General features: G+C 48.6%; 6 protein-coding genes across 13 annotated transcripts; 2 read left to right on the top strand and 4 right to left on the bottom strand.

Annotated features, from left to right (window-relative positions):
- The first annotated feature begins 107 nt into the window (after positions 1-107).
- oxt (peptide O-xylosyltransferase) lies at positions 108-3,933 on the top strand. The gene is made up of 3 exons (NM_139448.4): positions 108-1,057; positions 1,159-1,319; positions 1,665-3,933. The coding sequence occupies exons 1-3, from the start codon at positions 367-369 to the stop codon at positions 3,441-3,443; spliced, it is 2,631 nt and encodes an 876-aa protein (NP_647705.1). The 5' UTR covers positions 108-366; the 3' UTR covers positions 3,444-3,933.
- On the bottom strand, positions 3,850-5,316 carry Elp5 (Elongator complex protein 5). Of its 2 annotated transcripts, NM_001274393.1 has the most exons (4): positions 5,241-5,316; positions 4,970-5,188; positions 4,255-4,900; positions 3,850-4,192 (listed from the first exon to the last, which is right to left on the bottom strand). In NM_001274393.1, the coding sequence occupies exons 2-4, from the start codon at positions 5,016-5,018 to the stop codon at positions 4,099-4,101; spliced, it is 789 nt and encodes a 262-aa protein (NP_001261322.1). In that variant the 5' UTR covers positions 5,019-5,188; positions 5,241-5,316; the 3' UTR covers positions 3,850-4,098. The 2 variants fall into 2 exon arrangements, with proteins under 2 accessions (NP_001261322.1, NP_647704.1); NM_139447.2 differs by lacking the exon at positions 5,241-5,316 and having other exon boundaries at positions 4,970-5,129.
- Positions 5,317-5,348: 32 nt separating this feature from the next.
- On the top strand, positions 5,349-10,028 carry CG1275 (uncharacterized protein). 4 transcript variants are annotated; one of them, NM_139446.4, is made up of 5 exons: positions 5,349-5,660; positions 6,950-7,233; positions 8,786-8,995; positions 9,080-9,443; positions 9,501-10,028. In NM_139446.4, the coding sequence occupies exons 2-5, from the start codon at positions 6,960-6,962 to the stop codon at positions 9,673-9,675; spliced, it is 1,023 nt and encodes a 340-aa protein (NP_647703.1). In that variant the 5' UTR covers positions 5,349-5,660; positions 6,950-6,959; the 3' UTR covers positions 9,676-10,028. The 4 variants fall into 4 exon arrangements, with proteins under 4 accessions (NP_647703.1, NP_995963.1, NP_728726.1 ...); NM_206241.3 differs by lacking the exon at positions 6,950-7,233; NM_167941.3 differs by lacking the exons at positions 5,349-5,660; positions 6,950-7,233 and adding an exon at positions 5,960-6,166 and having other exon boundaries at positions 9,501-10,019.
- A 14-nt stretch (positions 10,029-10,042) lies between these two features.
- Positions 10,043-14,137, bottom strand: CG32305 (uncharacterized protein; the record flags this gene model as incomplete). The annotated part of the gene is made up of 12 exons (NM_167940.2): positions 10,043-10,524; positions 10,576-10,776; positions 10,833-11,242; positions 11,293-11,561; positions 11,615-11,704; positions 11,757-12,003; positions 12,062-12,997; positions 13,049-13,182; positions 13,249-13,598; positions 13,654-13,798; positions 13,850-13,990; positions 14,048-14,137. 12 exons carry the CDS (start codon positions 14,135-14,137, stop codon positions 10,043-10,045), a joined length of 3,495 nt encoding a protein of 1,164 aa, NP_728725.2.
- Positions 14,138-14,157: 20 nt separating this feature from the next.
- CG32301 (uncharacterized protein) lies at positions 14,158-18,294 on the bottom strand. Of its 3 annotated transcripts, none has more exons than NM_167939.3 (12): positions 18,162-18,294; positions 17,966-18,106; positions 17,759-17,909; positions 17,362-17,699; positions 17,180-17,310; positions 16,185-17,126; positions 15,872-16,118; positions 15,729-15,818; positions 15,399-15,667; positions 14,940-15,343; positions 14,679-14,882; positions 14,158-14,626 (listed from the first exon to the last, which is right to left on the bottom strand). In NM_167939.3, the coding sequence occupies exons 1-12, from the start codon at positions 18,240-18,242 to the stop codon at positions 14,289-14,291; spliced, it is 3,336 nt and encodes a 1,111-aa protein (NP_728724.2). In that variant the 5' UTR covers positions 18,243-18,294; the 3' UTR covers positions 14,158-14,288. The 3 variants fall into 3 exon arrangements, with proteins under 3 accessions (NP_728724.2, NP_001261321.1, NP_001163327.1); NM_001274392.1 differs by having other exon boundaries at positions 15,729-15,802; NM_001169856.2 differs by having other exon boundaries at positions 17,966-18,294.
- A 758-nt stretch (positions 18,295-19,052) lies between these two features.
- Positions 19,053-25,164, bottom strand: ACXD (Adenylyl cyclase X D). Of its 2 annotated transcripts, none has more exons than NM_001274391.1 (12): positions 24,759-25,164; positions 24,222-24,464; positions 22,856-23,679; positions 22,512-22,793; positions 21,728-22,013; positions 21,487-21,668; positions 21,209-21,424; positions 20,829-21,153; positions 20,499-20,767; positions 20,343-20,437; positions 20,137-20,288; positions 19,053-19,890 (listed from the first exon to the last, which is right to left on the bottom strand). In NM_001274391.1, exons 2-6 carry the CDS (start codon positions 24,342-24,344, stop codon positions 21,663-21,665), a joined length of 1,521 nt encoding a protein of 506 aa, NP_001261320.1. In that variant the 5' UTR covers positions 24,345-24,464; positions 24,759-25,164; the 3' UTR covers positions 19,053-19,890; positions 20,137-20,288; positions 20,343-20,437; positions 20,499-20,767; positions 20,829-21,153; positions 21,209-21,424; positions 21,487-21,662. The 2 variants fall into 2 exon arrangements, with proteins under 2 accessions (NP_001261320.1, NP_620469.2); NM_138984.4 differs by having other exon boundaries at positions 21,487-21,662.
- Positions 25,165-25,282: the final 118 nt, after the last annotated feature.

The following is a 25,282-nucleotide window of genomic DNA, read 5'->3' as shown; positions in this document are numbered from 1 at the left end:
TATTAATGGTGACTACAAATTAATTTTATTAATTCCTTGCACCGCCTTACAAACTTGAAATCACTGAATCAAATCACTGCTGAAGGCGCCCATCGCTGCGATGTGGGTGCAGTATTTAGCCTCCCGCCGTAGTACGGTCACACTGCTCGAGCGGGGAGACTTTTCCGTGGAAAAATGTTATTAATTAGCCAGACGAACCAGTCCAAATGCTTTGCCCGCCAGCACTAGAGAGCAAAACATGTCCCCGCCTCGTCTCCACAGCTCATCACGGATCACAGCCCACACGCACGTCCAGATTCCAGAGGAGCAGCATCTCGTCTTTGGCAGCGGAGGTTGGAGCAAAAGCCCCTGGAGATACAACTAGCCATGGAGCAGTCTGTGTCCGCCCGCTGGCTGAAGCGCTATCGCGCATTCTTCCTCATCCTGCTGCTTATCGTGGCCATCCAGTTGTTCCTGGCCTACAAGTCCCTGGACATCGTAGGCGGCGGTTCCGGTTCCGGATTTGATGCGGCTGAAGCGCCTGCCAGTCCTCCGCCTCCGCATGCTCAGGCACGGGTCCAACCGCCCGCCAGGACCAAGCTTACTGCCCAGCAACTGGGCTTCCAGCCAGAGTGCGACATTCTCGCCAGAGAGGCCATCTCCGCCCTGCAGCGCGCCAAAACGAAAGACTGTCGAGAACATATCGCGCAGATCGCCTGCGCAATCCAAGCCGGACGCTTCTATGCGCCGCAGCTCCGGAGCAGCTGTCCAGCTGGTAATCACACGGCGAACGTTTCTTTGGGATGCTTCAAGGATGAGAAAGATCGCCGCCTTCTGGCCGGCTACTACAGCAGCTCCAAGACCTCCAATTCTCCGGCCAAATGCGTGGAGCTATGTCTGCAAAGCGGTTACCCGTACGCAGGGGTGCAGTACGGTCGCGAGTGCTTCTGCGGTTACGACCCGCCTCCTAAAGCGTCGAAGCTGCCGGACTCCAGTTGCAACACCAAGTGCCTGGGCAACGCCAAGGAAATCTGCGGCGGATTCTATGCCATGAACATATACGAGACCGGAATAGCCAGTGAGTGTGGAGTATTATGAATCTACATTCATTTATGCTTATGCTAAGTTGGTAACATAATCTTTAAATTGTATATTTGAAAATTTTTGCATCTCTTGCAGAGTTCACCGCTCAACTGGCGGCCACCACTCCTTCGGAGGAAACGAAGCGCGTGCGGATCGCATTTCTGCTGACGCTCAACGGAAGAGCGCTGCGTCAGGTGCACCGACTTCTGAAGGCGCTCTATGCACCGGAGCACGTTTACTACATCCATGTGGACGAGGTGGGTCATTGGCCGGAACTCGGCAATTAAAGCGCGCGCGATTAATTGCGCTAATTTGCACAATTTAACACACTGGCGGCCAAAATAGTTGGCCACTGATTGAGATGTTTATGGTACGTCGACGGCAAGCTATTTCAGACATGCCTTGAACTGCATACACAGTTACTGGTTATTTGAACTGGCTTGTCAAGTGCACAATCAGCACTGCATTTAATTTACATTGTACTCTAATTGCCCAGCCCACTTACAAATTGCTGGTGTGCGTTGTGCGGCTTTTAAAAAGATATGCGTATCATACTCGTAGTATTTGGTTTACTTCAATTTAACAGTCTGTTTCTTTATTAGCGCCAAGATTACCTGTACCGAAAGCTGCTGGAGTTGGAGTCAAAGTTCCCCAACATACGTTTGGCTCGGAAGCGATTCTCCACCATATGGGGTGGAGCCTCTCTCCTGACCATGCTGCTCCAGTGCATGGAGGACCTACTGCAGTCCAACTGGCACTGGGACTTTGTGATCAACCTTAGCGAAAGTGATTTTCCAGTGAAGACCCTCGACAAGTTGGTGGATTTCTTGAGCGCCAATCCTGGCAGGAACTTTGTTAAGGGCCACGGCCGGGAGACACAGAAGTTCATCCAGAAGCAGGGCTTGGACAAGACGTTCGTCGAGTGCGACACGCACATGTGGAGAATAGGAGATCGGAAGTTGCCAGCTGGCATTCAAGTGGACGGAGGCAGTGACTGGGTGGCGCTATCACGACCTTTTGTGGGCTATGTTACTCATCCCAGGGAAGACGATGAGTTGTTGCAGGCTCTTCTAAAGCTCTTCCGACACACGCTCCTGCCGGCGGAATCGTTTTTCCACACGGTCCTCAGGAATACCAAGCATTGCACGAGCTATGTGGACAACAACCTGCACGTCACCAACTGGAAGCGGAAGCAGGGTTGCAAATGCCAGTACAAGCATGTGGTGGATTGGTGCGGATGCAGTCCAAACGACTTTAAGCCAGAAGATTGGCCCAGGCTGCAGGCCACGGAGCAGAAATCACTGTTCTTCGCCCGCAAGTTTGAGCCCGTTATCAACCAGGCGGTGCTGCTCCAGCTGGAGGAGTGGCTCTACGGGCCATACACCAGCGAATACGCCAATCTGCACGGCTACTGGCAGTCGCTGTATCACCACGAGGATGTCCATGGATCAGGAGACGACTTGGCCAGAAGCATTGGAGATAGCGTAATGCGTCTGTCTGCGCGTCAAGCGAAATTGTATCCCCTGGAGTTGATTGAACTCACTCACTACCTCCACCGGGACCAGTACAAGGGGTTCCTGGTGCGCTACAGAGCCAGAGGATCTACTGGAAAGCCGCTGCACTTGGAGACGAGAGTGCGACCGACGCAGCAAGGAAAGCTGGCGAGGAATGCTCGCTTCAGCAAGCGATTACGCAACTTTGAGGTCTCTACAGATTTCGATCAAAAGGAGCAGATTGCCCGCAACTTTGGAAAGCTCTTGGGTCCCCAAAGTGACTTGCTTTTGAGCTACACACTCCAAGCAAACGCAGATTCGGGCGCCGCTTCCCATTCGTACAACCTCACCCTGCTGTGGATAGATCCGCTGGGCCGATTGCAAGATTTTAATGAATTGCATGTTGAGGATTCCACCAGCGATGTGATAAACCACTCGAAAACCCTGCTCAAACACCCGATCACACCGGGCATCTGGACAGCCAAGTTAATAGGCCGCAATTCGATCTATGCGCAGTTGAAATTCCTAATAGCTCCACTGGCCTACTACAAGGGCTATCCGCTAGCAAAGTCCTCAGATGCTGAGGCGCTAAACGCCGGCTTGACTGTAGCTCTGCCTGAAGATTTTGAGATGCCCGTGGAGTGGCAGCAGCACCTTCAAACCGACGACGAGCAGTTCACCATGCGCGAGGAGTCCCTGGCCAAAGGGAAAATGCTGGGACAGGAGCTGCACAGCTGGATTGACGGATTGGTGGGCCAATTCTTTCAACTGCGTGAGAGCTGCGTGGTGGAGGCGGACAGCGAGGTTTCCCTGCCGCTGTGCAGCGATGCGCCCTGGAGCTCACTGGCACCCGACCCCAAGAGCGATGTGGATGCCCTGCTCAAATGAGCCATTGCCATGCATTAATTTGTTATTAATTCTCTAGTGTAAATACTCGCCAAGATTTAGATGTCGAACCGCAATTAACGATTTTTTGATAGCTCCTTTTTCTTCTCGATGTTTTCGTATAGATTGTTGTGATAATGTGAACTTTTAAGCGCCATTTTGACCGGAAGCGGAACTCCGCCGCTCCAATTGTATTTGATTTTCATATCAATAGAGCATAGTAGCACTTTGGAACTAGTTAAGTTAGTTAGGTTGAACGCCTTGTAAATACGCCACGCACTGGACACCAAAAGATCGCATTGCAGCCAAATATCGTGGAGGTAATCGAGAGTTAACTGTACATAAGGTTAGCTAGATGAAATTCCTTAACTAAGTCATAAGCTAGGGCACCACCAGATAGCAATTGAATCAGTTGTATGTATTCACAAGTTTCTTCGATTTTTTGATTCACATATCAAGTTATCCAAAATAAATGAGCAATTCTACGTGTACTAAGTGGTCGTTCAAAGATTCATTCTGCTCCTCTGGCGAGGTTGAACACACCCCTAGGCGGAACTTTGGGGCCGGAATTCCAGGTATTTTATGGTTTTAGTAGGTTAGACTTAAGGAGACTTAAAGCCAAGGCTATTTGTACTGCCGTTCGCTGCTGGCGGGCAGCCTAGATGCACAGATCCTCGTCCGGATCCTCCTCGTCGAAATCGTCGTCGGCATCGGGCGTGTATATTATGTTTCCCTCAGACGGCTCGGATGTGCTATCATATATACGAACATATCAATAAGGAGATGTAACGCATAGAGAATGGTTACCACTCACCGTTCGTATGGCAGGGTGAGTGCATTGCGGGCCAACACTTCATCCTCGTCAAGCTCGATTTTGAAGGTGCTGCTGGCCGGCTCTGTGGTCTGCTCCGCCTCGGGCGAGGGCTGCTTGGGGGAGGCACCTGCAGGCAGTCCTCCGTCCAGCGGCGTCACCTTGAACTGGGTTTTGCTGACTTCGCAGGAGTAGCGCCTGTTGGACACCCCTCCGCCCGGCTTGCGTGATATCAGCGAGAGTAGTTTGTCCGATTCCAGTCGGAGGACCAGCTCGGCCAGGTACTCGCAGCCAGCCAGGATGTAGTCGGCATGCGGATCCTGCAGGTGCTGCGGGGAGGCCCAAAGGAAAACCCGACGCACATTGTCCGAGCGGCGTAGGCGGTTGAGGAAGCCAAATATGAAAGCAGGCGTCTGGTAGCACAGCAGGTCTGCCAATGTTGGCAGGATGACGTTAAAGCCAGTGGAGTTGGAATCCGTAGTACTCCCAGTGTTGTTGTTGGCGTACTTGTCGATCAGTGCCTCGAAGGTGGCCACGTGCTTAAGGCTGACGCCGGTGGGCAGGGCCTTGATGGTATCCGCCCCCTGTCCCTGCTCGTGCAGCAGACTGCCGATGAACTTGGGGGCAATGCGCTCCCGATTTAGCTCATCTGTGGATGAGGCGGGAGATTGGTGGTCGCATTATTTGGCAGACGATGGGGTAGTCAGTGTGTACTCACCTATTACGAGGACCACTTTCTGCTTGGTCACCACCAGGTTGGAGAGCATTTTGTTAGCATTTATTGTGGGACTACCTAAATATTATTTTAAATTGAAGCTTTTTGTTGGAGCTGCCAGTGCTGCCGAGCTAAAGGCGTTAGCGTGTTTCAGTCGTGCTCAATGGGCCACACTGGCGGCATAAGGGAATCCAGGGTCTCGAAGTAAATGTTTTCCAAGCTCTAGTTAAATATGAATATAAAGTTTGTAAATTTTTAAAATTAAAACTCACACAGTCAGTACTTTCTATCATCATGTGAACGTATATTAAATGCACACTATTTTTTCAGCACACGCAGCTACAGTATGATTCTCGCATCCCTGGTTGTCCCGCTTTTTTCCAAATGAGTAAACAGAAAATCGAAGCGGTTAACAGATCGAGTTACAGTTTAAAACCCTTTGATAGTGAAAGTTTGACCGTGTCCTTGACTTGCTGTACTAAATTAAGTATCAATGAATGTGCCGCTTTAAGTTTAACTTGTTAATAATAATGCTGACGTAGTAAATTCGCACAGCATTCCGCTCTCTTATGCTGCCAAATTATCTCTTTGTGTTTGTGCCGTTTCTGTTTGTGTTCTTGCCTCTTCCGTTGAAGACATTTTGGAAATATTCCAAACAAAACACATTATTGGATTACTGATTCATTTCAAATCTGTAAGTTTACCTGTTTCTATTTCAACTACGTCTTTAAATGTAGTTTACAAACAGTTATAATTTGGTTGTGGCTTTCCATTAATATAATATCCAACAAGTGGTTTTTCTACAGTGGTGTGAGCCCGAAAGTTTGTTTGCATGTGTGCTTCGGCGTTTACAGTTCTGAGCTTCCAACGAAAAGCTCGTGGAAATGCCAAATGAAATGGCCAAGTGCGGCAGAGTGGGCGGGGCTTTAGGGCTTTCACGCCCACGCAGCCTGTGCAGAATTTCCACGGCTTTTCCTCCATATGGAAGGCCCAGCTTCCTGCATTTTAAGCAGTTTGTTCAACAAGTAGAGTAAAGTGCGTGGCAGTAGCCACGAAAATCAGAAGTAATCGCGAAAAACCCATCGTCATCGCTTTAAAGTCACTAATTGCTGCTAAAGATAAGAGCAGGCGGTATTGAAACAGGCATTATCTGAGCAGAGTGAAGCATCAATCAAGTATACGCCATGTTGTTCTCACTGGGTGAGTTGAAGTGCACATACAGTCATTATTGCACAGCATGAACTTAAGCTCTTTAAGAGGGAAAGCTACTTGTTGTCCTTAAAGGTTTCACTTTACTGTAGATGTACTTTCGAAACTAAGAACAATATTGAAATAGTTGTTACTAACAAATTTTACCCAAAAACTTTTTGTAAACCCTTTTACGTTTTGGATTCCACTCCTTCTGGCAAAAAGTAGTTCCAATTGAAGCAGTTCCACTGCACCATCCCATTACTATGCACAGAACATCAAAGTCAAAGTCGCAATTGAAATGCCGCGCAGTGACAATGGTTTGAATAGATCCGAGGAATGCGAAATGCAAATAATCATCAATGCACCCCCTTCCCAACCAGAAGCGATCGACCTGGTCCGGCATACTAACCAGCATTCGTTGGCACCCAAAGCCAAAGGCAAAGTCAAAAGCAAACCCAACCCCACTGGAATCCTATCCGCATCGAGAACCAAACAATTATCCACACCGAAATGAGCAATATGTGTGTGCGATGTCGCATGCGAGAGATTTGCGAGCGGAAAAAGCTTTTCCTAACCATCGCCGGGCGGCGGCTGGAAAACTTTAAATTCAGTTGCGCATTGCACGCCGAAGTGTTCGGTTGTATTAACGGGGTGTCGTGCGGATTAGTTACTAGTAGTTAGTTACTAGCATTTACCAGTGTTTTTGTGCTGTGTCTTAGGGCAATTAACACCGTCCATTATACGTTGCATGTCTTTTTGTGGTTGAACCATTGGTGAATTATTGATTTAAAGTGCACAGACCATGTCGAAGGACGCGGACGTGGAGCAGGCGACCAAGCCGGAGAGCGGAGTTGTCCAGGTGGAGCCAGCGATTCCGGAGCAGCCACAGGCCGCCGTTCCGACCACCATCTCCACGGCGACCACAGTGATCGCGGTGACTAATGGGGAAAAGCCAGCGGCAGCGACACCAGCAACAACTGCAACACCTGCGACAGCAGAACAAGTGCAACCTGCAACAACCATCGCTGGCATTGAGTTGGCCACTCCAACGGCGGCGGCAACTTCACCACCAACAGGTAGACTGTGCATGGCATTGGATTTTGGCTGCAAGTTTGATTAGTGCCAAGTAAAATAAACCAACAAGCCGAGTGTTTAGTTATAGTAAAAGTTAAAGCAAAACGCACCGAAAGACAGACTGCAGCCGTCCCCTTTCCCCGCCGCGGTTTTCACCATCACCATCGGCATCACGATCCGCGATCAGCAAGCAGCCACTAGTAACCAGTAACCAGTAACCAGCTGAATTTCACTTTGGTTTTCCAGACTTTATTTATTTTGCTCCGCTGTCTTCGGACTTGTACGCTTTTCCAAATTCATCCAAAGTCATCTGCCCGGGTTTTACTTTCGGTCTTTTGGTGCGCCTATGTGGATTGTTTATTTCAAATTTTGCGCACGATCTGCTGCAACGCTTTGCTGGTCAGCGTCTTTGGCACGCCCACTTAACCCTAATAATTAACAGTCATAGTCACAGCTAATGTGCCAATTAATTTCACTCGGAACCCAGAGCTGCGTCGAAATGGAGCACTCCAACTGGAGCCCATTGAGTAACCGGGGACGCGTGGCTGCTGCCAGTTACCAGCATTTATAATTGCGATTGCCAGCTACAAGTGTCTCCGGCGCACTTATCAGCCAATTTACAAGCCAACACTTGGCAGTTTGGCTCATTTGCTTATTATTCGCCCGAGTCGAAATTAAAACACCATTTGCATACCAAACGCCAATTAGGGCGGCTGATAGCGGCCCTTATCGAGTGCATCTGCACCTACAAGTTTACTAGCCTTTTAAACTATCTTAGTCAAGTCCAATCTATACTATACCAAACTATGAACACGGCTACTTTCACTACCCGTACGTTCCGTAAAATGAATCGAACTTTAATTTATTTAATGTATCATGCTGCAACATCAAGCACGAGGAACTTGTACGATGCTATTTAAAGCGATTTAATATCAGATGTTCGGACTATCTGGAGAACATACTGATAAGGCGACAGATAAAGTGGGCAGAACGCTCTGGCGTTGAAAATTAATGTTGGGTAAACAAGCGCAAATGTTTACGCATGAATTAGCCAAATTACGCCTGGTGAGTGGCCGGCGAAAGGGGTCGTGGGTGTGTCCCAGTGCCTGGGAACAGGCCGTTCCCATTAACTCAGGGCCCAGTCGATATGATGAGATCTTGTTTATCGCAGTATCGGATGGCTGGCGGCAAAGGAACTGTTTGTTTACCCAACGAGTGCAGCTGCCATCGAAGCGGATCAGATGTACAACTGTTAAAGTGGGTTTTTGGGAAGCCTATTGGCTCCCTAAACTTCTGGTCGCATGTTATCAGCAAGTGCTTGGGGGTTATTTTAATCTGCGGGCAGGTGGAACATGTAATTGAATCATGTTTACGTAGCAGAGGCTATAAACCAAAAGTATGGAAAATATAAACGAGTGCTTGAGATCCCCTTCCCCTTTCGATGCCCCGATATCTCTACCCTTGAATGAGTTATGCGATTAGATCGCCAATGCGTGCTGTGCGTAAAATGGCCTCTATTTTTAGCTCATCCCCAGCTTTTATTGGATTTTTCAGGCAGCGGCAAGGCCAACATGGATCCAGCGCTGATCAACTTTAAGGTGCTCTATGTGCTCACCCAGCTGTGCGGCCTGACCATGATCGTCCTGGTGGCCACCTGGATTGGCCAGCACTTCGGCGGTCTGGCCGGCACCTCAAATCCCGGCGTGGAGTTCAACTGGCATCCGCTGTTCATGACCATTGGCTTCATTTACCTGTATGGCAACTGTGAGTAAATGCAGCGGAAGAGGTGCCACGCCACTCCCATTGACTAGCTTCGAAATGGTAATCCAACTCAATTCAATCCCACAGCCATTCTGATCTATCGTGGTTTCCGCACCACGCGCAAGAAGACTCTGAAGCTTACCCACGCCGGCATCCACATGGGTGCATTCATTCTGACGGTGATTGCCCTGAAGACGGTCTTCGATTCCCACAACTTGGCCAATCCGCCCATTCCCAACATGTACTCCCTGCACTCTTGGCTGGGGCTCTCCGCGGTGATCGTCTTCTCGCTGCAGTATGTGGCCGGATTTGTGGCCTTTTTGGCGCCGGGGTTGAGGGAGAACTACAGGATCGCCATGATGCCGCTGCACATCTACTTCGGACTCTTTGGATTCGTTCTGGCTATTGCTAGTGCCCTGATGGGCATAACCGAGAAGGCCATCTTCGCCATGTAGGTGTATATGCATTCTAGATCGATCACTTGACTAATCCATGACGACATTTCTAGCAAAACTCCGGCTTACTCCACTCTTCCACCGGCTGGTGTGTTGGCCAATGTGATTGGAGTAATGTACGTGGTCTTCGGGGCGCTGGTTGTCTACCTAGCCACTGAGCCCTCCTACAAGCGGAAGCCCATTCCCGAGGACACGGCTCTGCTGAACTCCAGTTCTGTCAACGAGTAAGGGCTATGCCCATGCCCCAAATCAACTGCAATGCTTACTTAAGCTAAAAACTGTGCACAAAACCAAACGAAACCGAACCTGATCACACGGATGGTGCTTTCTTAGTGATGGAGATGGAGATTCGTCAAGATGAGTGTATTATCTGTAGCATGTACATAACCTAACGACTATGTATGACTCTGAATTATGAACATACGTATACTTTGGTCACCAGTTGTGCAATGATTTCAGCGAGTGCTCAAATCATAACGTATTTAACCTCAAGAAAAACATTTGCTTTGAACTGTACGAATACATCTATATATGTGTGTTATATATGCTTAAATAAATATATATATATATATATATCTATTAAAATAAATTTAAATTAATGAAGGTTCCCGGCCAGAAAGATGCCTCCCTTTTGGCGCTCATGTATCGAGACCTCCAGTTCATCGCCTTCAGATACATTTTCCTCGAGCTCTCCTTCAGCCTCCTCTTCATCCGAAGTGGAAGACTTTGGGGGCACGAAGCTCGGGGTGAATGACAGTGAAAGAGTGTCGATGACCCAGCTTTTTGAGTCCTTCATACTCATGCTCACTTGGTCGTGATCTTGGAATGTGAGATCCGGGTCTACGACCACCAGGTAGGTGGGCACCTTGCCCACTCCCTTTACCTCCGTGTGCCCTCGGTAGTTGCAGCGGATGTTAAATTGTCGCAGCACCTTTGCCGTGTGCCGAGTTACTTGGATGTTGTCCAGCAATCCAGTGGAGGACATCCGGGAGGCCATATTGACGGTATGACCCCAGATATCATAGTGTGGTTTCGAGAGTCCAACAACGCCGGCCATCACGGATCCATGGGAGATGCCTTAGATATCATTGGATGGATTAGGATAACGGTGAAGGTAATGCAGCCCACCTATCTTCAAGCTCCCCGTTAAGAATGTATCGTACTCCGAGAACACGTAGTTGTACCGAATGTCGTGCATGATGCGAAGTAAGTCCAGGGCAAACTCGGTCATCACCAGGACGGCGACATCTTGCACTTGGGCGTAGGGCTGGCTGACATTATCGCCGCTCATCTCATCGTCCTCGGTACTTCCAAAATGGACAGTCAGAACTGAATAGATGTACCTTTTACAATTGTACTCTAATCTAGTCGTGGGAAATAGTCACCGCTGGATCCTCGTCTAATTTCGGAATCAGCTTCCGGTTGCTTGACCGGAATGTCGATGGAGAAGTCCGTGTAGTGGTCCGTTTCGAGGCCACAGGCCACCATATAGGTCCAACCCATTACCTTGATCTTTTCGATTTTGTACCTGGTCTGGTAGTCAACCAGGAGGTCGTCGAAGCAGCAAATGATCTCGTGCAGGATCCGTAGGCCCGCCGTGTCGGCGTTAAAGTTCTCGATGGAGGCGAACATCACGGCCACCTTGGAGAAGTTCTCGTAGTAGAGCTGGTCGTGGGGTCGTCGCACCTTGTACACCTGAGCCACGTGGGTGGGCAGGATGTTAGCCATAATGATCTTGATGGAGCGCAGCTTTTCATCAGTTTGCTGGTGGGCTTCCTCGTAGCAAACGCGCATGCTGAAAAGGGAATGAGGAACCGATATACACAAAGATCTACACACACTCACAAGTAGTTAAACTTCCGAAGGTAGTTAACGTGACGTTCCCGCAATACGAGAACAATGAAGAGAGCCACCAGATACCAGGTGTGGGCGTAGTCCGACTTAAGTCCCAGATCAGTGGTCTCCGATCTCTCAAAGGCGAACCCGTAGTATAAATGGACGGTGCCCAAGTGGAGTCCAAGGATGAGCAGGCCGGCGAGTATCTTTATCACCAGCGGACATCCCGGGACGACAAACAGAAGACTGATCACGATGACCACACAGTAAGTGACAGTCTAAAAGTAGGAGATGTTTTCTAGTTTTCAAAATTGTAGATAGTGAAACCAACCCATGGACCGAAGCACTCCGCATACGACTTCTCATTATAGAGATGGGCTTCGATAATACTCAGTTCCAGTTTCGCTACATCACAGGAAAACTGTAAAGGATATGCAGAGCATTGTTTTTGATCACAAATTATAAATACTCACCACTGCTTGAGAGGACATAACGTAGAGCAGGAGCAGTACCACCATGGTCAATGGAATCCTTACGAACAGAGAGTCCTCGATTCTTTCCGAGATCCTGAGAAGCCATCGACTCAGGAAACAAGAGGGCTGCGACATGGGCGTTAGTTTCTTCCACTGCAGCCGAAGCTTTTTGTATCCAGCCAGAATGCACAGGATCAGTAGTATGAGAAGAATTCCGAGCAAGACCAGAATATCAGGGTATGTAGCTCTGTGGATCAAGAGATAAAGTGCAGTACTTGGCAGATTAACTAGCAGAGTCGTCTTACTCTTCGATTAAGTTAATGCTCATTATGGCCAGTCCAGCACAAAGAACTAAGAGCATGGTGTACTTAATCATGAGGTCAGGCAGGTTATGAAATTCCCACTCCCTCTTCCAGCTGCGGAACACACCCAGCACAAGGTGGATCTGGTTGCTAAACAGGTACTCCTCATTGAAGTCCTGTTTCTTCATCGAACTGCTCCGTCTCCATTCTATGAAGCAGTGCCCTACCGCCATTTGATCCACCTCCTTCATTATCTCGCGCTGCGCCTTGATCTGGATCTCTTCGTAGTATCCTCCGTAGCTCAGGCGGCATGAGTTTATGGAGGCGCTGCTCAATTCGTCGTCCAGTTCGCCGGGCTCCACTGCATCAGGAAGTCGATTGCTGACCAGGAAGGTGCGGATCCCCGCTTGCTGCAGGATGGGATCATTTTTGGCTGCCTCGGTGCCCTCTCTGAATATATAGTGCTCGTCCAGCATGCTCAGCGTCCGTTGGGAAACGTGCACCAGTCCCGGCAGCCCGGATGACTCCAGCCGATTGGTGATGTCCACGTCCTTGGACCAGATGTCAAACTGCCATTTGGTGTGCCCAATGATTCCTGCAAACACCTCACCCGAGTGCACACCAATTCGAAGGTTAATGTCCAGCTCGCGCCGGCTACTCACACCCTGCGTGATATGGATCATCTCCAGCGCCTGGTCAACGCAGCAGGAAGCGTGGGCGGGAAAGTAGTTCGGGATGCCAGCCACACAGTTGTAGGAATCTCCCAAGAACTTGATCCGCATCGCTCGGTTGCGATTGGCAGCCAGGTCAAAGTTCACAAACAGGTCGTGCAGAATCTCTACCAGTTGCGGTGCCTCCAGAGTGGTGGTCAGATGCGTGTAGTTCACCATGTCTGCTACCAAAATGGAAACATTCGGGTAGGGTTCCAGGAACAGTTTTCTGCAATTAAAACTAACAGTAAATGCATTTTAGAACATCGCGCATACGCACCGTAAGCCCGCCTTAGAAGGAGTGAAGTTCTTATCCTGATCCTCAATTCGACTACAGATTTCCTCCTGCAATGTGCGTATCATTTTGCGTGGTAAAATTGACTCTAACAAGCCATTCTCCTTCTTCATTACCAACTGTGGATAAGAAAGATGAGATCTTATATACTAATCACTTGGAAATAATAAATCTGGATGGCGAACCTGATAGACAATATTTTGGTATACCAACTGGTAGCGGCTAAGTATTGCTCGTCTAAGGCCGTAGTCCCTGATTATAGTGAAAAATGAAAAGATCAGGTTGAGGGTAAAGAGGTATATAGCATAGGAGGCGAGTAGGTAAAAGGAAACTTGATCGTTCAGATACTGCATATAGAAAGCGTAGCCGATATAAATTATGGATACCACCATTCCCAGGACATATACTGAGCTTCCCTGGTAGAATGCGATGGGTAGAGTCATGTAGACACTGACCAGGACAACATGGTCGTAGCAAGGCACAGTGGGATACGCTGCACCACTATAGATGGTCCCCAGGAGGTCAGAAACGAGGTCTGCAAGGAAGAAATAGTTAGAAGTGGTAGGACTATGATGTACCAACCACTTCACCCATAGAGGTTAGAAAAAGTGCCATCAGCCATGAGATGAGCGTATTCGTAATCATCCCAACGTTATTCTGCATGCTCAATAGCATAATGAAGGGACTGAAAAGCATAACCGCAAAGTAGGGTACCATGGTCACCAGTATAATATCCTAAGGAAATCGATGTAGTCTTACGCAGGACACTATATCAGATGGGACTACCTTGACTAGGGCTAGCAGCAGAATCACGTGAGCTACCATCAATAGTTCCACATGCCAAATAATTTGAACCACATTCGACATCAGGGCCAGCTCACGAAGGCGAGAGCAGGCCAATTCCAGGCGTAGATTCTGACACTTGTTCTGAAATTGGTAACAATCTTAGTGGTTAAGCCACACAAGATGGTCTACCTGGCCTACCTTCAAGTGCCGCCATTCCAAATCCTTTACGGTGCTCAGTGAGCGGTAGGCAACCACGTCTTCCTGGTAATATGGGTTATCGTTATCCATTTAGACTTTGAAAAATGTTTGGCGAGAACTATTTGAGTTTACTATATATATACTGTGACTTATTTCTCAAGCCAAAATAGAGCAGATATTCCTTAACTCCAATCATATATGTATAACTTTGCATTGAGACCTTAAGTGAACCACAATATTTCTATCTTTCAGCTCTTTTTTCATCTAACCAATGCACGGAGACTATGCTGCCCTTGTGCGAATCGTTATCTGGGCTATGCTGTTGGAAGTGTAGATTCTCGTCCAGGTCGACAAGGTAAGTGGGCACTTGGCCCACTCCCTTCACAAAGGTCATCCCTCGATAAGTGCAGCGAATGTTAAAGTCGCGCAGAACGTTCGCAGTGCTTTCGGTCACGTGAATGCCATCCCTCACTCCCGTGGAAGTCATCCGGGAGGCCATGTTGACAGTGTGTCCCCAGATGTCGTAGTGCGGCTTGGAGAGTCCCACAACGCCGGCCATCACAGGTCCATGTGCGATGCCTGAGATTGGGAGGAAAGTTAGAGTCGCAGACGAAATAAATATTGGACTCACCAATCTTCAAGCTGCCAGTTAATTTGGAATCCTTTTCGAAGAAAATTCCCTTGGAACGGATATCTCGGAGGATGCGAAGTAAGTTCAAAGCGAATTCAGTCATGACCAGGATTGTATTATCATCCTCGTTCGTAGTTGCCTGTGTGGGGTGCAGATCCTTGATCATTATCTCATCACCATCCATGGGGGCAAAGCGAACAGAACCTAGGAATGCGCAATTATGAGACCACCTTAATCATGTATGAAATAAACCGGACAAACCAGATTTCTGAAGTTTATCGGACTCCCGATTGGTGGAGATGGGAACGCTGACCGAAAAGTCCGTGTAGTGATCGACGTGCAGGCCGCAGGCCGCTAAGTATGTCCAGCCCATCACCTTGATCTTCTCGATTTTGTACCAGGATTGGTAGTTAACCAAGAGTTCGTCGAAGTAGCAGATCATCTCGTGAAGAGCTCGCAGACCCGACTTATCCGCCTCGTAGTTCTCGATGGTGGCAAACATCACGGCCACCTGGGAGAAGTTCTCGTAGTACAGTTGATCGCTGCGCCGACGCACTTTGAACACCTCAGCCACATGGGTGGGCAGAATGTTGGCCATGATGATCTTGATGGTTCGGGTTTTGACCTTGGTCAGCTCGTGCTTCTTCTCGAAACACATGCTCATGCTGAGTAAAGTAGGTAAGTATATGAACTAACAAACTAACCAACTAACTAACTAACAAGTAGCTCGCCTTTAGGATGTAGTTGAGGTAGCCTTCGCGAACCACTACCACGATGAAGAAGGCAACCATGTACCAGGAGTGGGCAAGGCTCGATGTCACGCCTATATTGGTGGTTTGCGATCGCTCAAAGGCGAATCCGTAGTAGGCGTGTACAGTGATCACGTGGGAGCCAAGGATGGCCAGGCCCACTCCTAACTTTATGATCAGCGGAATGCCAATGATGACCAACATAAGGCTGAGCACGATGACTACGGCATAAGTCACTCCCTAGTGGGATAATTTGAACTGGATTTGAAAAAGCTGATCGCTCTTAATTCGAAATACCAACCCAAGGCATGAAGCATAACATCTGGGGTCTCAAGTTATGCAGCTCGGAATTTATAATCTCCAGCTCGAGCCTGGCTATATCACAGGAAAACTATGGTAGCTAGTCAGTCACTTATGGAACTCAGAGGTACGAAAGGGACTCACCACTGTTTCCGAAGACATCACATAAAGCAGGAATAATACCATGATGGCCAGTGGTATCCGAACGAACACCGACTTCTCGATCAGATCGGAGGCCTTGATGAACCAACGACTCAGGAAGAAAGTGGGTTGCGTTATGGGCGAAAGTCGGCGACCACGTAGCCAAAGCTTTTTATAGGACGCCAGCAAAAGTGGCAAGAGGATGAGCAGAAATAGGCTGAACAACATGGTATAGTCCATGGCTTCGCTCCTGAAAACAAATAAAAAGCAGCAGCAACGTAGCGGATTTGCAATTGAAATAGTATTATAAACTCACTTAACGAGTAGGTCCATGGCTATGATCGTGGCTCCAGCGAAGACCATCATCCCTAGGCTGTACTTCATTAAAAGGTCCCGCATTTTGTTGAAGGACCACTCCATCCTCCAGCTGCGGAAAGTGGTGAAGAGGTAGTACGACTCGAGATGGAATCGATACTCCTCGTTGATGTCCTCCTTTGCTATTCGGTGCATAGGTCGTCGAATCTTGCACGTCTGAACTCGGTTCACCGGCATGTGCTCCACCTCGAGAATCATGTCACGCTGCGCCTTAACCTGGATGTCCTCGTAGTCCTGACTGAAACTGAAGCTGAAACGGTAGTCGTTCAGCGAGAAATTATCGTCCTCCAAGTCGTCGGTGTCCTCGAAATTCGGAAGACGACTTCTTATCAGGTAGGTACTCAGATTAGACCGCTGCAGGAGAGGATCCAGCTTGGCCGTATCAGTACCCTCCTCATACACGTAGTGGTTGTCCAACAGGCCCAAAGTGCGGCTAGAAATGTGCACCATTCCAGGAAGTCCACTTGACTCTAGCCGATTAGTGATGTCGACGTCTTTCGACCAAATGTCGAACTGCCACTTGGTGAGCCCAATGATCCCAGCTAGTATCTCCCCCGAGTGCACACCGATCCGAAGGTCGATCTTCTTGTTTCGTCGCTTGCTGACTTCTCGGCTTATCTCAATCATGTCCAGAGCCTGGTTCACACAGGCGTTGGCGTGGGTAGGAAAGTAGCTGGGAATCCCAGTGACGCAGGTGTATGAATCGCCCAGGAACTTGATGCGGGTGGCCCTGTTGTGGTTGGCAGCCAGATCGAAGCTAACGAACAACTCGTGCAAGATGGCCACAAGATCCGAAACTTCCATGGTGGTGGTTAGACCCGTAAAGTCAACCATATCCGCTTCTAGAATAGATACTTCCGGATGGGGCTCCATAAAGAGATGTCTGTGAGCAATTAATTGCTTTCAATCAACTGCCTTTTAATCTGTATAACTCACCGTGTTTTCGTAAAGGGCATTAAATTAGACGGATCCTCTTCGATGTGACTGGCGATGGCGTCTTGCAAAGATCTCGCCAGAGTTACTGGTATAATCGAGTCCAGCAGGGCCTTTTCCTCTTTCATAGCCATCTAAGAAATTGTTATAAGGTAACTAGCACATAGAAATTTAGATTTACTCACTTGAAACACCAAGTTCTGGTACACCACCTGGTAACGACTCAGTATTCCGCTTCTCATGTTGTACTCTTGGAATCTGGAAAGGAACATGCACAGCATGTTCAGAAAGAACAGGTACGCCCCATAAGCCGTCAGCTCCCACACTTTATCCAGTGTGCTAATCTTGTCTATCAACGCCATGTAGCCAAAGTAGAACAGTGAAACGGCCAGGCCCAAAAAGTAAGCCCTGCCGTTTTTCACAAAGGCTATTGGAAACATCAGGTATATCAGGACAATCACAACGTGATCATAACTTGGTACTAGGGAAAAGGGCCTGAAGTAACAGATGGGCAGTATCAAGTCTGAAATGGATGAGATCTTAGTGTGAACCTTGGATACGAGTGTCGCAGAAATCACAAACCCATCGCAGTCAAAAGCAGAGCCATTAAACAGCTGACCAATATGGCAATGGATTCGTATTGCTCGACGTTGGGCTCCCTGCTAGGCATCAGAATGGATGGAGTGAGTAACATGACCGCGAAATAGGGAAGTACGGTGAGGAAATCAATGTTCTGCATCGGAGGAAACCCAGTTATTTAAAGCGATGCGATTGCGGTATTTTTCCCACCTTAACCACGCTGAACAGCAGAATCACATGGATGAGCATCAAAATTTCGATGACTATAATAAGTTGGGTCACAAGGGCCACCGAAACCAGGTGACAATGCCGATGGTAAACGCCTTCCAGACGCAACTCGCGGCACTTGTACTGCAATTGAATGGTACTTGGACACTTGGAAAGCTATTTCCGCAACATGGCATACCCGCAGGAGTTTCCACTCGTAGCCCGGCATGTTGCCAAGCGAGCGGTAGTCCACTACATTTTTGCTGTAGGCCGGATCCATTTCGTCAGTGTGTATATTGTAAACAAATTGTGTTTTTATAATAAAGTTATGACATAAAATAAAAAGGGTTTTTTTATTTTTCACTTTTGTCACTTTTACAAAATTCTTGGTTTTTAGGCCGTTATAAACGGTAGACATTTGAAATTCAAATAAAACGGGCAAAACGTATTTAAATTTCAGCCAAAACTGTTGCATACTTTTGGGCTTGGCGCGGGACAAACTTATTTAAATTTCACCCAAAACTGTTGCATACTTTTGGGCTTGGTGAGAACAGTTCAAAAAATACGGCCACACTGCACAGTTCACTCCGCAGATACGTGCAGCCCAAAAGTATGCAATGGAATATTAAGTATTAAAAATTTCGACCAGCCACCTGCTGCAGATTTCTGTTCGCCTGGTATCAGGAAACAGAATTTCTTCGATTTAGACCGACCAATTTGCGGCGATTCGTGGGACATTCGTGGCTTTTAACACCAAGTAAACATAATCTTTAACAAGCTTCTGTTAGGAATCAATTGGTCACCTTCTGCGATTTCTGTTCGCCTGGTACTTAAATCGAAAAATCTCCCAATTTGCCCAACCAAATTGGCCTCAAGTGAGCGCACATTTCCAGGTTTGCTGCACCAAGCGATCATAATCTGTAGAGCAAGGATGCTGGGAAAATCAATGGTCACCTCCTAGTGTTGCTGTTCGCCTGGTATTGTAAACGGCAATCTCCCAGTTGTGTGCTCCAATTTGATTGACTTTTGACACACAGCCACCGTATTTTTTCCCATAATCAACAAAATAGAAATTCTGAATGCAAGTTTAGTTCGAATTACAGCTTTTATTTGCGACTGTCCTAAACCTATTATACTCTATATTTACATACATGCATGTCCTAAATCTAATCTCTGGTAAATTTCAGCTAGTCTTCTTTGGTTGGCGCGGCCGGGCGATGTGGCAGGAACTGGTATTCGCTGTCGATGCCGATGATGTAGGTGGGAATGTTGCCACGCCCCTTGACGAAGGTCATGCCGCGGTAGTTGCACTGAATGTTAAACTCGCGCAGCTTAAGCGCCGTGTTCTCGGTGACCTGAATCTGGCCGGGCACGCCGGTGGAGTCCATGCGCGAGGCCATGTTCACGGGATTGCCCCAGATGTCATAGTGGGGCTTCGAGATGCCCACCACCCCGGCCATGGCCCTGCCGTGCGAGATGCCGATCCTCAGCATGCCGTAGTCGGTGCTGCCCTCGTACTCCGTCTGCATGTTCTCCGTGTTGAAGCGGCGCATCGTGCGCATCAGGTCCAGGGCGAACTCGGCCATCACGCGCACCACCTCGTTGCTGCTGCTCCCGTTGTGGGTGCTACTGATGCGCGGCCCGCTGGTGATCACGTTGCCCTCGTACTGACCCCGCTCCAAGTCGAGATCCAGGGCTATGTTGCTGCCGTTTCCGTACGGCACCCGCTGCACTCCGTCCGCATTGGAGCTTCGTGCTCCGTCGTAGCGACTCCTGCGCCCGTTGGGCATGAGGGAAACGTTGCGGAACTTCATCTGCGGGGCGTTCACCTGCTCCGAACGAGAGACGTCTAGGCCACAGGCCGCCATGTACGTCCAGTTGGCCACCTTGATCTTCTCCACGCGCAGACTCTGCGAGTACTTGTTCAACTATAAGCGGAGAAGCGGATAATTCAATTAGATATATTTATTTCTTTCTATTTATTTATGGTTAAGGGTTCCCTTCAATTGACAAGAGTGGAGTTTATCTCAAAAGAATGCCACTGCTATCTAATTGAAGACGCACTTCGTTCCATTACGATTCGATAAGATTGCTATGCTGCGTTACGAAGTGCCTAAATTTAGGTACTATTTCTAGGGGGGATTCACGGAAAACGATGCCAGACTACTACTCACCACATCGTCAAAGTCGCAGATAATCTCATTGAGCACCCGCAGTCCGATCTTGTCGGTGTCGAAGTTTTTGATCGAGGCGAACATCACGGCCACATTATCGTACTCCTCGTAGTAGAGCTCGTTCTGCAGTTGATTCGACAGATAGAAGTCGGCTGGATGGGCGGATGGAGTTAGTATGTCACCAGCTGGCCACTTGGCAAACTTACCAACATGTGTGGGCAGAATATTGGTGAGGAGCACTTTAATGGTGTCATTGGTGATCAGGGCGTCCTCCTGCTTCTTAATTAGCTGCCGTTTCCAGCTGCCAAATGAATTATGTGTGAGTAAGCGATTCTCGTAAGAGGTGAGTTCACTGTAGTTACTTGTAATCCACTTTGGCAATGAACTCCGTCTGCCGCTCCATCAAGTGAAAAATGCCGAACGTTATGATCATCAGCAGGATATGCGAGTACTTGGCGTTGAAGTTCACATTGGTGGAGGGGCTGTTGGCGTAGATGAAGTTGAACTCGGACACCACCAGCACCGCGTAGCCGATCATTATCAAAGCAGAGAAGCAGGACTTGATGATGAAGGGGATTCGCGTGAAGAGGAAGGACATGCCAATTACCAGGGTCATGCAATTGGTGAGTATCTGCAGGGAAGGTAGTTTGTGTAATTAAACTTTTCATCACAGAATCTGGGGACTCTCCCACCCAAGGATGAAAGCACTGAACCCGCTCGTCGTAGGTCGGATCCAGATCCGCGTAGTCCTCGTCACTGCTGCATCCCACCACTTGCATAATGGCCACCGCGCAATAGGAGAAGATGATCAGGAAGTACATCACCACCCGGATGACCACATTGCGCTGCATCTCATCCGACATGCGGAAGAGGAAGCCACTGAGCCGGCCGTTCGGCGAGGACACATCCGCATCGGACATGTACATGATCCAGAGCTTCTTGTACCAGGACACGATCAGCAGCATGGTGAGCAGGATAATCGTGGTGCCATCTATGTACCAGTAGTGATAGCGAGCACTGAAGTGGACATCAAAGGTAAATAACTAGTGGACTAAGGACAGCCATCACTTACTCCTTGCTCAGCAGCTGGATGGTCAGCAGACCCATGTAAATGACCCAAGCCAAAGCAATGCTGTACTTGAGCATCACATCCGGCTCCTTGATATACTGGAACTCCCAGTTGCGGATGCGAAAGAACAGACAGCAGGAGCTGATGTTGCGTCGAAAGGTCTCTTCTTCGATTTCGTCCTGGGTGAGCCGAGTGCTTCGCCGGAAGACTTTGGTGAGCCTGGAAAGAGGACGTCCTTAAGTATTGCATTACATTTTGAGGACTTGCACAGGACTACTCACTGTATCCTGCCGATGGGCATCTTGTCCAGCTCGCGACACATCTCCAGCTTGGCCTGGTTGCGCACCTGGTTGTACTGGTGGAGCGTGGAGTTGTGCATAAAGTTGGCCTTGCTGGCCTCGCTCAGCTTCTTCACCTGCCGCTCCCTCATCCTGCGACGCGGGTCATGCATGGGGGCCTACAACTTTCGGTTCGAGATAATGGTGCTGGCAAGGAACGCAGGGCCGTTCGGGGAATACTCACGCGCAGTGACTTGATAAGGAAGGTGCGAATGCCGTGCTTCTGCAGCACCGGATCCTCTCGAGCCTTTTCGGTGCCGTCCTCGAAGAAGTACTCGCCATCCAGCAGGGATAGGGTCTTCTGGCTCACATGCACTCGTCCTGTGGCTCCAGTGGCCTCCAGGCGATTGGCAATATCCACGTCCTTCGACCATATGTCAAACTGCCACTTGGCGGCTCCAATTACGCCGGATAGGACATCGCCCGAGTGGACGCCGATTCGCATGTCGATATTCAGATGGCGCTTCTCTCTAAGGAGAAAGTAAAATAAGGATTGAAAGGATATACTTTTTGTTTTCCACAAAAGCACACAATAAATAGCTATTAGCAAGCCAACAAACGACTTTTATTGGTCAATTTAATAGGGCTGCCTTTGGGTACTAGGTTTCCATTTGAATTTGTATGCCTTATCAAGTTTGGTAAAGTACGTGGGTCAATCATGACATCACGTTCAATGCAGCACAAAATTCCAGTTGAAATGGTTAAATTCGGGAAAAGGAAGAAGGAAAGTTTAGTCGAGTTGAGTCGCTAGTTGAGTATGAAAGAAATATATGCCTGATACTTAACAGCTCAAACTCCTTTAATTCCATTATGATAGATTGATTCGATTGAACAGTTCCCTCCTAATCGTTATCAGTAATCACAGCTTTCATCCGGCCGCATGAAATGCGAGTTATCAGTGGTGAGTTATCACAACACGGCCAATGACATACATATTTTAAGAACGCTTAGCATGAAGCTGTGCCCACCTGACATCTCGAATGTCCTTGATCATACGCAGTCCCAGATCCACGCAGCACTTGGCGTGATCCGCATTGGGATTGGCCAGCCCAGCCACGCAGTAGTAGCAATCGCCCAGGAACTTGATCCTCAGCACGTTGTACTCCTCGCTGGCAATGTCGAAACGCACGAAGAGATCGTGCAGAGCCTCCACTAGCTTCTTCACATCCAGGGTGGTGGTCAAGTGGGTGTAGTTGACCACATCCGCGTAGAGGACGGTGACATCTTCGTGGGGCTCAATGAAGAGGGTGCTGGAGAAAGGCAGAATTGTTGTAATATATGCAGTAATTTAAACTGGGATCATCCAACTCACCCATGGTCCGGTTGTCGCCACCTTTTAAGGGTCTGGCTATCCGCACTCCTGCGCAGATCCACCTGCGACTGCTGCTGGTGCTGCTGCTTGGATCGCTCGATGCGGTTCTTCACATCCTCCTGCAGCCGATCGGCGATCTGGGCAGGCAGGATGCTAAGCAAGAGACTCCGCTCCTGATCCCTGGCATAGCGCAACAGGAGATTCTCCTCCACATACTGCCGGCGATCGAGGAAGGTGGTGCGTAGCGCTATATCCCTCATCAGGCGAAAGAAAATGCCCAGTAGGTTGACACAGCTCAGGTATATGGCCTCGTTCAGGATGCTGTGCATTTGGTTGTCATCCTTGGCGGTGATCACGAAGCTGTAGTTTATTATGTAGCAAAAGGTGACTGCCGATCCAAGGACAAACGGCTGCAGCAGGTACGGCACCGGCATGAACATGTATATGGCGTACAGCGTATACGCATCGTAGATCGGATTCAGGATGTCGTTGTGGCTGGTGGCGTGGTAAACATTCAGTCCGATGTCCATCAGGACCATTACACACACCGCCAGCCAGGAGGTGGCGTAGACCACCCAGCCGTGCTTGCTCACCAGCTCGCTGCGAAAGTTCACGCCCAGCACCACCCAGATGACCAGGCCGGAGCACATGTAGGCCACCATGTCCACGTACACGTACTTGATCTCCGGCGTGGTCAGCAGCAGCAGCGTGTGGATCACCGTCACCGCCACGTGGATGAAGATGAACAGCGACAGGTAGCCGACGCGCAGGCGACGCATGTATAGGTCGTACGAGTCCTCCAGCTCCAGGTTGCGACATTTTCTCTGTGGGATTTGAGTGATTAGAGGTATGAGTATGACATATGGAAAGAAGAACCGCCAGATGGTATCAAGTACATTGGTAAACGTTGTGCCTGGCTTTCATTACAATATTAACTGTAGAGTAGTTTTTACGTTATATATTTTACTTTTGCCCTTCGTACAGACTAAGATTAAGTTCGTTGCTAACGTTGCTCTAACAAGTGCCATTCATACTTGTCTAAAATGGCTGTCATCATTAACCTTAATTGAGACTTTTCAAACTGGACGCTCGAGAAAATACTATAATTCAAGTTGAAATAATTTGCATAAGTTTTCAGTTCAGTAAAATAGATTTTTACTACATATGCAACGGTGAATCACTACCTATTCAGCTGTTCTATAAAGCGCAGGAACTTTGCATTCGGTTGCAATTGGGTAAACTCAGATTTTAGTGATGGCTTATAAAGATTGGCGGACCCATATAAAGATAAAGCTACGCGGGAATAAAACTTTCCACCACTGCAGTGCTGAATGTTTTCGACGCATCCTTCAGACGAGGCACTCACCACAAGGTACGACCACTCCCAGTTCTTCTCGTTCTGCACGGTTTGGGCCTGGCTGCTGGTCCTGGCCAGGCTGATGGGGTTGGATCGATTGTACTCGATGGCCGAGTCGAAGTAGGAGTCCATGATGGCGCCAGTTCAGTTCAGTTCAGATTGGATTGGGTGGATGGGAGATCAGATGATCAATGTGGCGGGCTCATTTTCGGTGGCAGCTACTCAGAATCAGAGGCTGGCTGCCTATTTCGCCTATTATCGGATCAAACAATTAGCTAGCGGCTATCAGAGTTTCAGCCGCAAAGTCCCCCAATAGGCATTGAATCAGTCAATTGAGGGGCTTCGCTTATCGGAGCCAACAGAAAGAGGGAGGTGTGCGGAGAAGCTCTCCGGATTTTGGATTTCGGGCTGCGAGCTGTGCGATTCGTATGTTCGTATGCATGTATGTATGTGCGTATATGGTGGCGAAAACAGCAGCTAATTTAGCAATTTGTCTAATGTGCCGTTGATAGTGGTAATAGCTAATGGTCTGTAAATCAAACTCACCCGCACTCGCACTCCAAATCGCAATCGAAATGGGAATGGGAATCGATCAGGCGGAATTCGTCTGCATTATCAGCTGCGGTGGGCGAGAGCGAGTGTAGAGGTAAGGATCAGGGCTATATGGCTGTGTAATTTATTTACGGGCTTTGCACGTACGGCCGGGCACTTGAGGCGACCGATTTCGCACTTCACTTTCGTTGGGTAATAAATACGATAATAATTAATAAAAAATTAACACCACTTAAGCGCGTTGCGCTCCAACAAGCCAATACACGGCGGACAGGTATCACAAATTACTCTTTTGCCGCGATAAGCGCTCGCCCCGATTCGATTCCGTCCGACTTAATTGCCCGCCGGAGCTGCTATCAACACACGCGACCGACTCCAACCAACTGCTGCGACCAACTGAGGGCTCCAACGAGCCCACCACACCTGTCCAATCGTTCGCACTTGGATTCTCGATGGTTGAGTGCTGAAAGTGGAGTGCTTATCAGTGTGAAAAGTGTTTGGCGGCGCTGGCACTTGAT

Source organism: Drosophila melanogaster, chromosome 3L (assembly GCF_000001215.4).
Source record: "Drosophila melanogaster chromosome 3L".
NCBI lineage: Eukaryota > Metazoa > Arthropoda > Insecta > Diptera > Drosophilidae > Drosophila > Drosophila melanogaster.
This window is presented reverse-complemented; position numbering and strand designations above follow the sequence as displayed.

Coding starts and splice junctions, on each gene's coding strand:
- oxt (NM_139448.4), top strand. CDS start 367: ATGGAGCAGTCTGTGTCCGCCCGCTGGCTGAAGCGCTATCGCGCATTC. Junction 1,058..1,158: donor ATACGAGACCGGAATAGCCA/GTGAGTGTGGAG, acceptor CATCTCTTGCAG/AGTTCACCGCTCAACTGGCG. Junction 1,320..1,664: donor ACTACATCCATGTGGACGAG/GTGGGTCATTGG, acceptor TTTCTTTATTAG/CGCCAAGATTACCTGTACCG.
- Elp5 (NM_001274393.1), bottom strand. CDS start 5,018: ATGCTCTCCAACCTGGTGGTGACCAAGCAGAAAGTGGTCCTCGTAATA. Junction 4,901..4,969: donor GAAAGTGGTCCTCGTAATAG/GTGAGTACACAC, acceptor CCTCATCCACAG/ATGAGCTAAATCGGGAGCGC. Junction 4,193..4,254: donor CTCACCCTGCCATACGAACG/GTGAGTGGTAAC, acceptor TATATATGATAG/CACATCCGAGCCGTCTGAGG.
- CG1275 (NM_139446.4), top strand. CDS start 6,960: ATGTCGAAGGACGCGGACGTGGAGCAGGCGACCAAGCCGGAGAGCGGA. Junction 7,234..8,785: donor GGCAACTTCACCACCAACAG/GTAGACTGTGCA, acceptor TGGATTTTTCAG/GCAGCGGCAAGGCCAACATG. Junction 8,996..9,079: donor CATTTACCTGTATGGCAACT/GTGAGTAAATGC, acceptor TCAATCCCACAG/CCATTCTGATCTATCGTGGT.
- CG32301 (NM_167939.3), bottom strand. CDS start 18,242: ATGGATCCGGCCTACAGCAAAAATGTAGTGGACTACCGCTCGCTTGGC. Junction 15,668..15,728: donor TGTTATGCTTCATGCCTTGG/GTTGGTATTTCG, acceptor TTATCCCACTAG/GGAGTGACTTATGCCGTAGT. Junction 14,627..14,678: donor AACTGGCAGCTTGAAGATTG/GTGAGTCCAATA, acceptor TCCCAATCTCAG/GCATCGCACATGGACCTGTG.
- ACXD (NM_138984.4), bottom strand. CDS start 24,344: ATGGACTCCTACTTCGACTCGGCCATCGAGTACAATCGATCCAACCCC. Junction 21,425..21,486: donor ATGCCCATCGGCAGGATACA/GTGAGTAGTCCT, acceptor TCCTCTTTCCAG/GCTCACCAAAGTCTTCCGGC. Junction 21,154..21,208: donor ATCCAGCTGCTGAGCAAGGA/GTAAGTGATGGC, acceptor TGTCCACTTCAG/TGCTCGCTATCACTACTGGT.